Source organism: Berghia stephanieae, chromosome 1, assembly GCF_034508935.2.
Source record: "Berghia stephanieae isolate SIO BIC M18660-M18661 chromosome 1, UCSD_Bste_1.3, whole genome shotgun sequence".
Classification (NCBI taxonomy): domain Eukaryota; kingdom Metazoa; phylum Mollusca; class Gastropoda; order Nudibranchia; family Aeolidiidae; genus Berghia; species Berghia stephanieae.
The window spans coordinates 104,956,519-104,973,330 of NC_088360.1; the positions used below are offsets into that span (position 1 = coordinate 104,956,519).

A 16,812-nucleotide genomic window follows, 5' to 3' on the forward strand; every position below is an offset into this window, starting at 1 on the left:
TATGAACCGATTGCTCTACCAACTGAGGCCCCCCAATTTCATTTTTAAAGCCTATTGACAATCCAATGAGTTGATAAGAATAGACACCTAGATAACCACGCCTCTCGGACAGTCGTCATATTGTAAACAATGGTAATGTCTGGTTAACCTAAGAAACTACACAGGTTTTACTATCGATGGTAAGTGTCTAAGTAAAATACCCATTGTTCTACCACTTGATCAATAGAACCAATACAGAAAACTGTGTCTACTTAAACGTTTACAATTTGATCGAGGAAATCGTGTGATAACTAATGACCCATTTGGCGAATTGAGAACAATAACAATGTTCAGAGTGAGGTCGATTTCATTCACGTAATACTCTTCAACAGTCGTATCGTCACTTCCTTCCTAATGACGCATGGTAACTTAGTAACACTGGCTCTAAACTATCGGAGCAATGGCGGACGCCCGTATGAAATAGTTCTCCGGCGAGCATAAAGGATATCCAGAGGGGAAAAAAAACCCCATAAATTTGATCATGTTTTGAGTTTTACACATTCTGATCACAAGGCATATGAAAAGTTCTAGCCAGCATGAAAAATAAAAAGTAAAGATTTTCTTTGTTTAGAACCAAGATGGCCGCCGTTGCCGAGCGGCGTGACATCAGACTATTGAATCGTATTGTATATAATCAACCAACTATACTTGTCCGAGCAAGAGTGAAGGTGTGTCACAAATTGCATGTTTTGATTGGTCACAAATCTACTGATTAATTGACTTACAGGTCGTATTGCACCTTCCTGGACATGATGAAAGGTTTGTTCTCGTCCAGAACGATGACCTTGCCGTTGACCTTGACCTCTGTGTCAAGGTAACCTGGGGTAATTTCAACAGTCTTGTCCTCGCTCAAAATCCTCACGCTCTGCAATGCAATGGGGAATATTTATTGTATGGATATTATGCGTTATGGTAAATTACACAAATATCCCCCATCAGAGTAAACATACTAACACACAAAATGTTGTGTAACCTTTCACGTTTATAGTCTGATTGATATAATTTAGTGAGAACTAATCACCAACAGGCTGTCTAACATAACACACAGATGAATGACGTCAACCTTGTTCCCTCTACAAACATAGTGTATAGATAGTTGGCGCTTGGCTAAGAAGCTCACAACATTGCCATCCTGAAGTATAACGGACCAACCCACAAAACTCTGTATAACCTTGAAAGTTTATAGTCTGGTTAATACAGTTTAGTATGAATACAAATCTAACGGTTTTAGTTTTGGGTCAAATTGCCATTCAAGCAGATGGAGAAAGATACAAATTATGGTGAATAAGAAGTACAAATACCATACCATTTGGTTACAAAATATCTAACAAATATCTAAAATATATAATAATCTTACTTTTGGGGTGGAGTAAACGTATTATTTCATCTCTTTGGATTTATCAAACTCGCAAGCTCGTTGTGTTATTGGGCACGATAAAAATCACTCGTTTAAAAATACAAAGAGATTAAAGGGTCGTATATATAAATAACTGATACTTACGTGCCCGTCGAAGCTGGTGTTGGATTTGACCATGGTGATGGCAAAGGTCTGGTCATTGCTGCAGTCGGCAGCCAGAAGGGCTTCCTTCTGTCCCATGTAGGTGGGCAGTTGGTAGTTGACCTTGTCGAAAGTGAAGACTCTGTCTTTGTTCACCATACACTTGGCTGGTGAAGGAGAATATTGCTGGTTTTATATGTTACGTGTTGCTGTTGGTCAGGGTTCTCTATGTAAAATGTTTTGAGCACGTTTATTGTATATTGCTCTTTATAAACGCTTACTTTTTTTAATGTCCAAAAAACTACAATTTTAAAAAAATATTTTCAAGTAATAAGGTCTGAAATAAATAAACTAAAGAACCAAACAAGTGTGTATGAAAGGTGCCAGACAAAGCAAGAAAGAAAAGTACAAGAAAAAAAAACCATCCCAAAAAATCAACGACCTCGACTGGGGACCGAACCTCAGACCTTCTGATTATCGGTCAGCTAAACAAAGCATACACACTTGTTCAGTTCTTTATCATAGATCGGTGCCTGCTCCTAAATTTCTGAATTTAGTAAATGAAATACTCACTAGGCAAACGGTTGTAGGTGAGGTAAGACATGATTTTCTCCCTCAAGGGCTTGTAGGTCTGAATGACAGGGAAGTCTTTGGCCCATCTCCACAGCTTGAGTCCTTGGTAAACGTTGGATTCTTCGTTGTTCAACAAGAACAAGTCAAACTATAATGGTGAAAAAAAACCCAACAAAAAACACATCTGAATAGGAAACAAAAGTGTATTTACTTACAAAGGAGCATACAATTTCCTGCCCATCATTTTTTGTTTATTAATCTTAACAACGCCACTACCACATTATCTCATTCGTCTGTAGTGTTTCATTCATCCTGTTTTGTTGATAAAGGAGAAACCCGAAACGTCCATTTTATTTGTTTTCGTATATTAAATTTAAGCTTACATTCAATTTCACATTGCTATTTATGAAAAAAAAATAATGGTGTTATTTTACTTTTTTTTAAATTAAGCTTTTATCTAGCGCAATATCCACTAAATGTGCTCAAAGCGCTTTACAAGAGATCCCTTGACAACAGCAACATATAACATTTAGGACGGGACATGACGCCTGTTAATCGATGTTACATATTTTTTCGGACAGAGACAACGTTGTTAACGGCCAGGTACTCATGTTGCACCTGAGTACGGTGAGAGAATATGAGTAAAGAGCCTTCTCCAAGGACTCAACTATGCGCCGAGCGAAGCTCGAATCCAGGACCTTCCGATCCGAAAGCGAGTGCCATACCACAAGACCACATAGCCGCACAATTTTTACCTGTTCATTGCGTTCTGAGATGTCAACCACAGCTTGGAATTGGTTCTCTGAGATGCTCTTAGAGGCAGGTTGACGTTTGTATTCGTTCCAGAAGGTGGCCTTGAAGAAGTCTTGGGCGTAACGGATTTTGTTCAACAACATCTCTGGCAGATTCTCCTGGATAGATTGGTTAACAAATTGGTGAGTCATGAGAAGGAGGTGGAGCAAGAGGAGGAGGAGGAGGAGGAGAAGAAGAAGAAGAAGAAGAAGAAGAAGAAGAAGAAGAAGAAGAAGAAGAAGAAGAAGAAGAAGAAGAAGGAGGAGGAGGAGGAGGAGGAGGAGGAGGAGGAGGAGGAGAAGAAGAAAGAGGAGGAGGAGGAAGAGGAGGAGGAGGAGGAGACTTTAATGATGAGAATGGTGATAACCACGACGATGAGCAGGAGGTTGAAAAATATGATGATGATGATGATGATAATGATGATGATGATGATGATAATGATGATGATGATGATGATGATGATGATAATGATGATGATGATGATGATGATGATGATGATGATGATGATGATGATGATGATGATGATGATGATGATGATGATGATGATGATAATGATCCACATTTAACCGTCCCATACCTTCTCAGCCTGAGCAATAAGATGGAAATGGTTGAAGGTGTTGAACCTTTGCATGACGCTGTCAGCCAACCAAGGTAGGTCTCCCAGTCTACGGTTGACGGCGTTGACAACATCTTCACTCCTCAACACGGCATCCATTTGTCTGAACAAGTACATGATCTGTTCCACGCTACGGCTGGCCATGAACTGGAAGAGGAGATGAAGGATTAAGCAACCAATGGGGATAATCTGTATTACTTTTCCATGTGTTCAATAGAACCAACACGGAAAATTTTGTGTAAACATTTATAATATGATAGAGAAAATCGTGTGATACCTTCTCACGCATTTTGGGGTGTATAGATAGTTCGAAGATGACGCCACTCAGTTATTTGTTATTGTTTTTTTTTGCCATCCGCGTTTATGAGTAATGCTCACTGAACTGTATTAACATGACTATAAACGTTCATGGATACACACAGTTTTGTGTGTTGGTCCGTTATACTTCCGGATGGCAATGTTATGAGCTTCTTAGCCTAGCGCATACTATCTATACAAACAATGACAACGATCAGAGAGAGAAGTCGATTTCATACACGTTATTGTTTATAAACAACCAACCATGTTTGTCCGAGCACGTGTGAATGTGTGTCACAATTTCCATATTTTGATTGGTCAAAAATCTACTGGTTGATTGCCAACATTGATAAATCGCCGAAAACAATGTAGGCTGTCTGTCCTTTACAAATACCTTCATGGGCAAATTAAATGTCAACAGACATCAAACTACAACTGTCTCCATGCAGACATAGCACCTGTATCACCCACTCCTTTACATGCACAATCTACCTATCAAACACAACATAAAGGAAACAGAGCTTTTTCCTAAGATTCACAGAGGAATGCATGAAACAATCTGCAAGAAGAAATAGTGACAGCTCAATGTGATGAACAATAGACACATAGAAAACCACGCCTCTGAGACAGTCGTCATGGTGTAAAGAATGACAGTGATTGGTAAACATAGCAAACAACACAGATTTTACTATTGATGGTATGTGTCTAGGCAAAATATCCACTTTTCTACTTGATGAATAAAACCAACACAGATATATCTATGTTAAACTTAAACGTCGAAAGATAGTTCTAAGATGACGTCACTCAGGTCTTTGATATTGTTTTTTGCCATCAGCGTTTATGAGTAATGCTCACTGAACTGTATTAACCTGACTATAAACGTTTATGGATACATACAGCTTTGTGTGTTGGTCCGTTACACTTCCGGATGGCAATATTATGAGCTTCTTAGCCAAGCGCATACTATCTATAATATGATTGAGCAAATCGTGTGACAACTAGTCACATATTTGGTGGTATGATAACAATAACAGTGATCCGATCAAAGTCGAATTCATTCACTTTATTGTTTATAAACAACCAATAACTATGTTTGTCCGAGCACATGTGAAGGTGTGTCACAAATTCCATGTTTTGATTGGTCATAATCTACTAGTTAATCCCTGACCGCTCTGAGCGCATACAACAAGGTGCAGCTCTTATAGCCAGAATGATGGGGTTGGCTGCCCGAACGAAGAAGAAGAAGAAGAAGAAGAAGAAGAAGAAGAAGAAGAAGAAGAAGAAGAAGAAGGAGGAGGAGGAGGAGGAGGAGGAGGATGATGAGAATATGAAGAAAAACAGCCAATTTTGAAATAGAACACAACTCACCTGAATCTTGGCGTTCCTGTTGAGATCATACTCATTGCCCCAGGTGATGTTCATGAGAGCAGTGACCCCATTGGGCAGATATTGATAGGGGGTCAAAGGTTGCATCCATTGTTGTTTGGGCTGGTCATCGGGCTGAGAAAAAAAAGTATTCTATCTAATAAAATACTTAACGAACAAAATATGCTTATAACAGCTTCGAGAAATGACAAAAATACAAAAAATGAAACGTTTCGGGATCAAACCCTTTCTTGAGCCAACAACAACAAAAACAGTAAAAATATAAATATTGTTCTCTTATATGAAGCTGGTGTATTCATTTTTGTTTTTACTTTAATAAAACACAATACACATTTTGGATTCCTGTGTTATCTTATTCATATCTCTCCTCTGACTGTGTAATAATCACAAGGCACCATCCACATGGGACTGTCTGTTATCCAACAGCGTGTGGCTTGTTGTTTCTCTGTGTCGTGTGATCTGTAAGTTTGTCCACTCTTAGAAATAGGCTTCAACAGTCGTGACGTCACTTCCCTCGTCATGACGCATAGTAACTTAGTAACTGGTTCTAAACTATCGGGAAAATGGTGGACGCCCTTATGAAATACTTTTCCGACGAGCATAAAAGTGTATCCAGCGGAGAAAAACATAAATTTGATCATACTTTGACTTTTATACATTCTGATCACATGACATGTGAAAAAGTTCTAGCCAGCAAGAAGAATAAAAAAGTACCGATTGTATTTGTTTAGAACCAAGCTGCTGGTTGCAGCGCTGACGTGACATCAGAGTATTGAATCCTATTATAGATAATAAACAAGAGATTGAAAAACCGGAGTCGTTACAACATAATCGGTGCCAAAAGCATTCCTCTAAATAACAGTTAAAGACAACGTGTACATATATGCAGGTCTAGCATCCGAACCCACTTATGAGCTTAGTTTAATATTATTGATATGGACAATTTTTTGCGTCATTTTTTCTTTAGATTTCCGTTACAACAATGATCCTATAATGAATTGGGTTATCAGACTTGCAAATAAGTGCACGTCGATTCAAGAAAATCGATTTCGTTCCCAACACACTGTTTACCTCACGAGAGTCCAAAATCTGTTGATGGTCATTTTCAATCTCGGCCACTTCCTTCTCCAGGGCGTCGATTCTCTCAGTGCTAATGAGGACATCGCGGAGGTTGTCACGGTTGTTGTTGTAGATGTTACGCAGAGACTCGTACAGGAAACGTTGTTGGTTCAAGGCCTGTGGGATTGAATTTAAATAATAAGATAAATAAATAAACTCCCTTTATTCCTCCCGTAGGGGAAATTTGTCTTTAGGGGTATAATCCAAGAGAAAGCTGGAATAACCCAGGCGTCAGCCGCAGTGCAGCGCCGCAAATTGACCTTGGGCGAGATGACTTGCTCAAGGCCACACAGCGCAGCGGCGGATAACCGTACCCGGTACCTTTCAGGTACGAAGCAAAGACACATATAATATATATATATATTATATATAATATATATATATATATTATATATATATATGCTTGTGTGTGTGTGTGTGTGCATGCGTGTGTGTATGTGTTGAGCAACCAAAATATAGTATAACATTTGTGAGAGTACGTTTATACTAACAGTTCATTTCCTGTCACAAAAACAAAGAGAATAGTTCCTGTGTTGTCTTTTATTTTTACCTCAGTCCAGAGAGAAGAGACGGCTTGTCTTTCATACTGCTTCCTCTGTTTCATGGCTTTTTCCACTTGGACTTGGTTCTGTTTGAGGGTCTCTTGGAGCATTTCACAACGATCGATGGCTGTCTTCAAAACCTTGGACAGGACCTTGTTGGAGACATCGGGGTTTTGTATGAACCTGGGAGGAATCGTAAAAAGAAGAAAGAAATTGAGCATTTATTTAGCGCAAAATCATAGCTTGTCGCTCCAACACCGAACCCACTCCACAGTTCTTGGTCAGTGCAGCTGGGCCCATCCTGGCATTCTCTAAAAATATGATCCATTGTCTGCTCTGGGCATCCACATGTACACAAGCTAGTCTCAGCCAGCCCCACTCTTTCATGCTTCCAGCTGTTCTCCCAAATTTTGCCCGTGCTCTCTTCAGTGTTACCCATTCATTCCTGGGGAGCTCAGTTCCGCAGCGCAATATCGTCTAAACGTGCTCACAGCGCATCACAAGTGGTCCCTAGCCTACAGCATCACTGAAGATGTAGGACGAGACATGACATCTGTTAGATAAGTGAGCATTTTTTATGGCCCACTATCCACTAAACTTTCTCAAAGTGCTTTAGAAGGGGTCTCTGACCAACAACAACACTTTACGATGTTGGACGAGACATGCTTGTGTTAGATGATTGAGCATATATATGGCACAATATCCACGAATCGTTCTCAAATCGCTTTACAATCGGTCCCTGACCAACAGCAACACTTAACAATGTACAAGACATGACATCTGTAAACCAATATTACATTCTTTCGGACAGATGCTGTTAATGGTCAGGTACTCATTTTAACAGTAGGGCGAGAGGATGTGAGTAAACACCTGGGAACACAATGTCATGGCGGAAGGGCATACTTTATACTATATATATATATATATATATTATATATATATATATATATATATATATATATATTTATATATAATGGCCTCAGTGGCCTGGTGCCTGTACATGAGAACAAATCCCACCTTCTGAGTTGTTCCTTCAACATCTTCTGTTGCACCAGGACGTCTTGCACATCCAGGACACGTGTGTCGATGGGCATTGTGTTCAAGATGGACATTTGATTCTGGTTTTGGTTCTTGTTGTCAAGTGTGTTGTATTGCTCGTACTTGTTGAAGATTGGAGACAAGCCGGAGATCAGGGTTTGGATCTTGGTGGCTGTTTGACTCAATTTTTCCAAGTAAGAGAACCTGAAATTATAAAATGGTCTTTAAATTCTACACGCAAACTTCTTGACAATTTAATTTTGGGAGAGGGATTAAAATGTTCTTTTTACTCTTCTTATTGAGTATATTATCTTATTTGAAGCGGACCTGCCAACTTGAAATGTTAAAAATTCGTAGTTTTCAGGAGGAAGGAATAGAAGTCACTATAATTAACTTTACAAATCAATATTTTACCCTTATCAGTATTAAATAAACCTTCAAAATCCTGAATAGATGCTTACTGGCACCAATGTTTTCTTTTTAACACATTGTATTGAATCAAAAATGTCTACTTATTTCTGCTGTTGGAGAGAAACATTCGTACTTTTACGAATTTTTCGTAGTAATAGGCAGGTCTGTTGAAGCGATTGGCTTAATAATAATAATGCATATATATTTTTGTCGCTATATTATGCAAGATCTGGGCGTGTAGTTCTCTTTTGTTCACCCACAAGCTAGAATTTGTCTCTCGGGTTTAAACCAGGGAAAGCTTACTGGGTTTTTTTTTGGTGTGACACGGTATAATATCAAATTAAATGAAAATAGAAGTTATGCGTATTATACCTGCGTTGGTCATTGATGGAGTACAGAGTTCTGCTTCCAAATTCAGTGGTGTATTTCAGGTAGTGAAGGGCATCCATGAGCTCAGACATCAGGTACAGTTTGGGGACTTGTCCAAGATTAAGCAAAGCTCTCTCAATTTCGGCAATCTGTGGGCGGAATATCAAATTGAGAAATTAAGGAGCAGGCACTGGTGTAAGATAAAGAACTGACCAAGTATTATGAAAAGTGCTAGACAAAGCAACAAAGAAAAATACAAGAAAAAAACCTTCCTAAAAAAATCAGTCGACCTCGACTGGGGATCGAACCTCAGACCTTCTGATTACCGTACTGATTTTTGGGGATGGTTTTTTCTCTTGTATTTATCTTTCTTGCTTTGTCTGGCACCTTTCATACACACTTGGTCAGTTCTTTATCTTTGTGGATCGAATGTTTGGGGAAATTTGTCAGCGTACTTTAAAAGATTTCTATGTGATACAAAGCGGCTAAAAGCTGTGGACTGTTAAAAATTAGCAAACCAAAATGAATTTAAAAGCTTTTAAAAAAATAACAAAAGATACCAAACAAAAAACTTTTGGTCTAAAAACCCTTCTTCATCTCACAACAAAGGCAATAAAAACATTAATGTATCATTTAAAATCACAACAGACGACAGAAAAGTATAGGGCACTTCATGTCGGCTAGTGATTTACTCTTAAATCGTTTCAAATTTGATTTTTTTAAATTGTAAATTTTTTTTAAGCACAGTTGTATGGGAAACTTCTGGTTCACTATAATGAGCTCACATTGATACAAGAAAAGTTCCTAATTGAGAACAAAATAAAAATATTGTTTACTTTTAGATACCCAAACTGGTCAAAATATTATATTTCCTTGAGATTTTGTCGGTTAAAGACATCCCTTCAGTTTTACAGACTTACCTTATCGGCGTGTCTTGTAAGACGCTCACTCAATTTATCGAAATAGGCGACAACCAGTTCTGGCTTCTTCATGTTGGTGACGTTGTAGGCCATTTGACATTCGAACTCACGGTACTCTGGGACCATCACACGCTTGGTCTCAACAATTTGCCTAGTGAGGGATTATACAATACAAGACAGATAATCTCCTGCTATTTTGGAATTATTAGGGAATAGAAAATTGTATCACCAACCACTCTTCGCATCAAGTCATTGTGGTACAGCATGGCGATACGCTCTCCAAGGAAGACACCGTGTTCCTACACAGAAACATAGGAATATATTATTCTGACATCACAAGCTGACACGATTTTCTACCATAGTAATCCTTCAGAGCAATCAGGCCCATGAAGCCCGAGTATACAGGACATTAGTCGATCGCAAAGTATTTAAGAGACCTAACTCACTGCTGAGTGGACACTGGGAAGGGGGGATAATAATTCCAACTTCAACCTTATTTATACCTGTTCCATTTGCATGTAAAGCGAGTGCTCCAAAAACACGAGCAGTTATATAGGGTAATATTCACTAAATGTTCACAAAGCGCTTTACAAAACGTCCCTAACCGACAGTAACACAGCATTTAAGACCTGACATGACGCCTGTTAGGCGACATTACATATCTTCCCGACAGAGACAATGCTGTTAACGGCCATGCACTCATTTTACAACTGGTGTACGGTGAGAGAATGTGAGTAAAGAGCAAAAAGCTATGGAGGCAGCTGTCATTCCTTAAATAAAATGCCGCTACTCGATATAAACAGATACCATTCATTTCATCGAACCAGCCTAAGCAATGCCCAACTTCTAGTTTTAACCAATACCTGTAAATGGGGTACTCCTGGCTGTCCAGGTTTGGTACTACCACTCTTTGCATCAAGCCATTGTGGTACAGCATGGCGATACGCTCTCCAAGGAAGACACCGTGTTCCTACACAGAAACGTAGGAATATATTATTACGATTACATGATGCATGCAAAAAATAATAAACTTGAGCATTTATAAAGCGAAATATCCACTAAACTCAACGCGCTTTACAAGGAGTACCTACCCAGAGCAGCGCGTAAAATGTTGTACGAGATATGATACCTGTTAGGCCATATTACATTTTTGAAAGAAAGACAACGCAATTAAGAGATAGGTACTCATTTTACCCCTGGGTTTGGTTAGAGATTGTTAGCAAAATGCGTTTTTTCAAGAACTCATTTAAGCGTCGCTCGGAGTGAGACTCGAACCTTCCTGTCCGAAGGCGAGTGTTACACCACAACACAACAGAGCTGTACATACGAAGGCGAGTGTCAGAGCACAAGGCAACAGAGCAGTACATACGAAGGCGAGTGTCACACCACAAGACAACAGCTGACAACGAAGCGAGTGTCACAGACAAAAGCAGTACATACGAAGGCGAGTGTCACACCACAAGACAACAGAGCAGTACATACGAAGGCGAGTGTTACAACACAAGACAACAGAGCAGTACATACGAAGGCGAGTGTTACAACACAAGACAACAGAGCAGTACATACGAAGGCGAGTGTCACACCACAAGACAACAGAGCAGTACATACGAAGGCGAGTGTCAGAGCACAAGACAACAGAGCTGTTCATATGAAGGCGAGTGTCACACCACAAGACATGAGAGCTGTACATACGAAGGCGAGTGTCACAACACAAGGCAACAGAGCTGTACATACGAAGGCGAGTGTCACAACACATGACAACAGAGCTGTACATACGAAGGCGAGTGCCACACCAGTACAAGGCAACAGAACTATATACGAAGGCGAGTGCCACAACACAAAACAACAGAGCCTTACATACTACCTTTTTATAACTCATTTACAATGTCAATACATTCAACTAATATCAAAGTGGAATTAAAGACACCTACTCGAATTAATTTACCTAACAGGATTGATGGTTGTTGGGTGGGGGGAGGGGAAGGAATGGTACAGCATATGTCCTTTGCTTTGTATCCAGAAGATATCGAAGTAGGCTCGCCGCTGCACCGGAAGACCTCAAGTAAATTACGTTGCTCAAGCTGCATTGCGTGACCTTGAGCAATTTACCACTTAACGCTAGCTCACTTTAAGGCGCTCCAATTTGTGACCTTGAACAAGTTACCATGCGTTAACTCACTTTAAAGCGCTGCACTGTGTAACTTTAAGCAAATCACTTCGCCCTAGCTTTCTTGAGGCGCTGCAAGCTCGTGAAAATCTTGGATTAAAACGTGTGTTCATAAGCCAATAAACTCCGTCTCCGTGGGCCTTATGGCTCTGAACGACTACTTTTATTGTTATAGAGTGTATCAACATCACACTTTTAATGCGTAACAGTTCAATAACTTTTCAAAAATTAGCTTTACATAACATGAAATCTAGAAAGATTTGTTTAAAATGTAGTTTACGACTTTTGATATGAATAAAATCTTCACCTTCATTTCCTCCAGTTTGGATGACAAGCGTTTAATGACTTCATTTGATGTGTTCTGGTCGAGATTCTCAGCATTCATCTTTCTGTATTGCTCCAACAGTTCTGTTGTGAATTCGTTCTGTACAGTAATCTGAACGGAGACAAAAATAATGAATAGTGAAAATGCAAACAAAGGGACTTGTTTTGTAGCTCACAAAATTTCAAGTGGATCACGTAAAATAAATATAAGTTGTTCTCCGGATTTTACAATGAAAGCAAACGGGTCATTTTATGTTATATTCGAAGGCTAACTACATATTACATAAAACATGCCATCATGTACGGTTGAGAAAACTGAACAAACATCAAGATTGTAACGCTTCTTAATAAAAAAAAATACTTGATTTGCCTATTGTAAAAAAAATGCAAGTTTATAATGTCATGCACACAATCCTTTAAAAATTGAGAGCTCGGGGGGCGGGGGGGGGGGGGAATGTTCGATACAGCCCATGTTAAATTTTTGACGGTGAAAACAAAATTACTGGCAAATCTATATCTTTAAAAAAAACTATTTTTTATAGATTCATATATGAGTAACTAACAAACCTTTCTTAAATTAAGGCTAATGTTATCAGGCGTTGAATCAAATAATTATTTAGAAAATCTGCTAAGGCATAATGATGGTACCCATATGAATCGATTATTTATTGTCGGTAATCGCAATCTGGCCGGCCTGTTGCCATATACATTTGCACGCAACTACAGACTTGATCACTGGACCAATTTTGATCGTTAACGACTCAAAATATTTGTCTTGATCCATGTTAATTTTCACAATACAGTAATTTAACTATTAAAACAGATAAGTCTTGTTCGTAATAGCTTATATTTCTTTATATTTATTGTGAGGCTATGTGGTCTAGTAGTATGACACTCGCTTTCGGTCTAGAAGGTCCTGGGTTCGAGCTTCGCTCGACGCATGGTTGAGTCCTTGGAAAAGGTTCTTTACTCACATTCTCTCACTGTACTGAGGTGTAAAATGAGTACCTGGCCGTTAACAGCGTTGTCGATGTCGGAAAAAAATTTATATCGCTTAACAGCCGTAATGTCTTCTTCTACATGTTAAGTCTTGCTATTGGACAGGGAGACTTTGCAAAGCGCTTTGAGCATGTTTAGTGGATATTGCGCTATATAAAACCTCAAGTTTTTAAAATGTTTTTAATATTTCCCCACAAATAGTATGGGCGTTCCACTAGTAATAAAAATTAAACCCATCTTACCAGGAGCAAACTCTGCTTGGCGACTGGGTCAACAATAGACCTCTTCATCAACACTTCATCCAGGATGTTCAAGTTGTCTCTGATGTGTTTCAACAACTCTTCCAATTGTTTGATGTCAAATTCCTTCCTGTTGGCGATAGACATCTGGAGATGCTCAATGAACTGTGGTCAAAACAAAGAAAAGTTTAATTTTTATAAAGTCCAAAAATGCTTTTCAATAAGTAATATTTGAAAAATAATTATCTACGCCGTGAAACCTTAAAAACGCCACTCCCATGTTATCTCATTCGTCTGCAGTGTTTCATTCCGATAAAGGGGAAACCCAAAACGTCCACAGTATCTCTCTTCGTCTAATAAATTGAAGCTTATAATTCAATCCTAATCGTTATTTTTTTTTCCTTCAATGCTTTAAGCAGCAAGATTTTTATCATGAGAGTTACTCATAAAATTAGCTGGCTAAAAAAAAAAAATAACAAAGAGCTGAGTGACGTCAATTTCGTTTCTTGCTATTTAGTTAATAATTTTAAGAATGCCATTGATAAAGATCTTACCAACATTATATTTGAGTTTGACGAATAATGTAACATGACATTGGATTGGATATTATTGTATTTTGTATATCAATTATTTGAAATTCTCGAATGTACAAGTCGGACATGCCAAATGAATGTAAATAGAGTTAAATATACTACGGATATTGACTATGACAATTATTTGTGTATTATATATTTATTTCTCAATATTATTAATTAATTGACATTGAATACTAATTATATAACTGATAAATTAATTGTTTCTGTGCATAAAAGTTACACAGAGCATTTAAAGGTTTTTAGAACCTATTATTTTTACCAATCAAAACTTGGAAGTTGACACACCTTCACACGTGCTCGGACAAACATAGTTGGTTATTTATAGACAATAACGTGAATGAAATTGACCTCTTTCGTGCCTTTTTTGTTGTTTTTATACCGTCAGATGGGTGACTAGTTATCACACGATTTTCTCGATCATATTATAAACGTTTAAATTTCATTAGTAGTTTTCTATGTTGATTCTATTGATCAAGCGGTAGAACAGTGGGTATTTTAGTTAGACACACTATTGATAGTAAAACATATTGTAGTTTGCTATGTTTACCTATCACTGCCATTGTTTACATTATGACGACTGTCCGAGAGGCGTGGTTATCTAAATGTCTATTATCTCTTAAACGATACGATACGATACGATACGATCATATTCTTACCTCCATTTGTCTGAGAGAAAGGTTGTACAGAGACAGCCTCAAACTGTAAAAGGCTTGTTGTTGAGTTTGTCTGTCTTGCTGTCTATCTTGATCTTGGGGGGTGTAGAAAGAACGAGACTCCTCGTCTTGGGTGTTGTAGTAAGGCCTGGATTCGTAGTCGTATTGGTGAACGTCTTTGTATTTCCTTTGACTTTCCTACAACACAGATTACAGCAACAACAAAATTAGTTGAGCTTTTATATTGCGCAATATCCACTAAACGTGCTCAAAGCGCTTTGCAAAGGGTCCCTGACCAACATCGACATAAAGAACGTGGCATAACGCCTGTTAGACGATAATATAATTGTTTTTCCAACACAGACAACGCTGTTAACGGCCAGGTACTCATTTACACCTGAGTACGGTGAGAGAATGTGAGTAAAGAGTCTTTTCCAATGACTCAATAATAATAATAATAATAATAATAATAATAATAATAATAATAATAATAATAATAATAATAATAATAATAATAATAATAATAATAATAATAATAATAATAATAATAATAATAATAATAATAATAATAATAATAATAATAATAATAATAATAATAATAATAATAATACTGCACACATATATAGTGCCAATATATCATGCAATATGAGCTCTAGGCCCTTATAAATCAATTTTAACATTGAGTGAACACCAATGAACGCGGTTACGTGCTACACGGTGCGGTTAAGTGGTCTTGTTGTATTTCAGTCAGCTTTGGAGCGGAAGTTCTAAGATTCAAGGCCTTCTCTGAGCGGCGCATAGTTGATTCCTTGGAAAACACTCTTTAGTCACATTTTCTCACCGTACTCGGGTGTAGGATTAGTACCTGGTCGTAACAGTGTTGTCTTTGTCCAAAAAAAATTAAATATCTTATAAAAGGCGTAATTTCTAATCTTATATGTTACGCATTATTGTTAGCCAGGGACCCCCCATGAAAGCGCTTTGAGCACGTTTAAATAAATAGATAAATAAAATATAATTCCTTTTATTCATCCCATAGGGGAATTTTGTCTTTAGGGTCTTTTCCAAGGTAAGACTGGAATAACCCAGGAGTCAGCCGTTGTACATCGCCGCAAACTGAACTAGGGCGAGGTAGTGATTTGCTCAAGGCGACACAGCGCTGCGGCGGGTGATCTTTCCAGTACCTTTCAGTACCTTCCCGGTATGTGGCAAAGACCGTACCGCTGAACGACGCTGCCCCCTTATAGGAAATTGCGCTATAATATAAAAGAGCAAGTTTTTTTTTTCTTTCACGTCTTCAAACGTACCTGGTAAGCAACCATCATATCGGCCCCTCTGGAGACTTTTCTCAACTCTTCAGGCTTGAAAACAACAACGGGTTTTCCCTCTTTGTCTAGTGTTTGGCTGACAGAGGTAACTCTCTGCAGAAGGTTGTGCATAAGGGAGATAATCGAGTCAACATTGGCTTCAGCCTTCACCAAGGCAGTGCGGATCTTCTCAGTCTCGTGGAGACGATCATTCTGATGAAAAGATAAACACGGAGGGAATGCGGAAGTGAGTAAATGTGACTTATTTATAAAGGAACAACACAAAACAAACAAAGTTTCGGCCCTTAGCCTTCGTCAGGAGACAAACAACAAAACATAGATATGTAAGGTTACAAAATATCACATTTTGTCAAATGTGTAAAAAGGCTCTTTACTCACATTCTCTCACCGTACTCAGGTGTAAAATGAGTACCTGGCCATTAATAAGAGCGTTGTCTCTGTCGGAAATGAAATTGCAATATCGCCTAAAAGGCGTCCTGCCTCGTTCAACATTTCATGTGTTACTGTTGCTCAGGGACCGTTCGGTGAAGTCCCGGGTTTGAGAGTTTTTGCCAAGATGAGAGTCATTTAAAACGATCGATATTTGAAGGACGAGTTTTCTGGCCTAAATTTTAGATATATGTTTTTCCAGAGTACGGCAGAATAGGGCTTTAAAAATTAGAAGGAAAAAAATATCAACGTGCGTGGCAAATTTTGTTTATTTTATTGCTTTAGCTTGATTGTAGTCTTAGCTATGCTTTTTTGTTTATACAATTAAATGCATGAGAGGTGAATAAAATTAAATGTATGAGAGGTGCATGAAATAAAATGTATGAGAGGTGCATAAAATAAAATGTATGAGAGGTGCATAAAATTAAATGTATGAGAGGTGCATAAAATAAAATGTATGAGAGGTGCATAAAATAA

At 38.2% G+C, this 16,812-nt stretch overlaps 1 protein-coding gene across 1 annotated transcript in view; it reads right to left on the reverse strand.

The window, feature by feature from the left end:
* LOC144962657 (uncharacterized) overlaps positions 1-16,812 on the reverse strand; it is a 51,457-nt gene that overhangs the window by 2,571 nt on the left and 32,074 nt on the right. Inside the window, exons 30-45 of the mRNA XM_078895770.1 lie at positions 15,886-16,098; positions 14,582-14,776; positions 13,333-13,494; positions 12,075-12,203; positions 10,464-10,570; positions 9,601-9,751; positions 8,684-8,829; positions 7,880-8,104; positions 6,871-7,045; positions 6,273-6,437; positions 5,184-5,315; positions 3,480-3,665; positions 2,866-3,021; positions 2,111-2,258; positions 1,541-1,704; positions 765-904 (exon numbers count right to left, since the gene is read on the reverse strand). Coding sequence (XP_078751896.1) covers positions 765-904; positions 1,541-1,704; positions 2,111-2,258; positions 2,866-3,021; positions 3,480-3,665; positions 5,184-5,315; positions 6,273-6,437; positions 6,871-7,045; positions 7,880-8,104; positions 8,684-8,829; positions 9,601-9,751; positions 10,464-10,570; positions 12,075-12,203; positions 13,333-13,494; positions 14,582-14,776; positions 15,886-16,098 — 2,594 coding nt within the window. The remainder of the gene's footprint in view (positions 1-764; positions 905-1,540; positions 1,705-2,110; positions 2,259-2,865; positions 3,022-3,479; positions 3,666-5,183; positions 5,316-6,272; positions 6,438-6,870; positions 7,046-7,879; positions 8,105-8,683; positions 8,830-9,600; positions 9,752-10,463; positions 10,571-12,074; positions 12,204-13,332; positions 13,495-14,581; positions 14,777-15,885; positions 16,099-16,812) is intronic.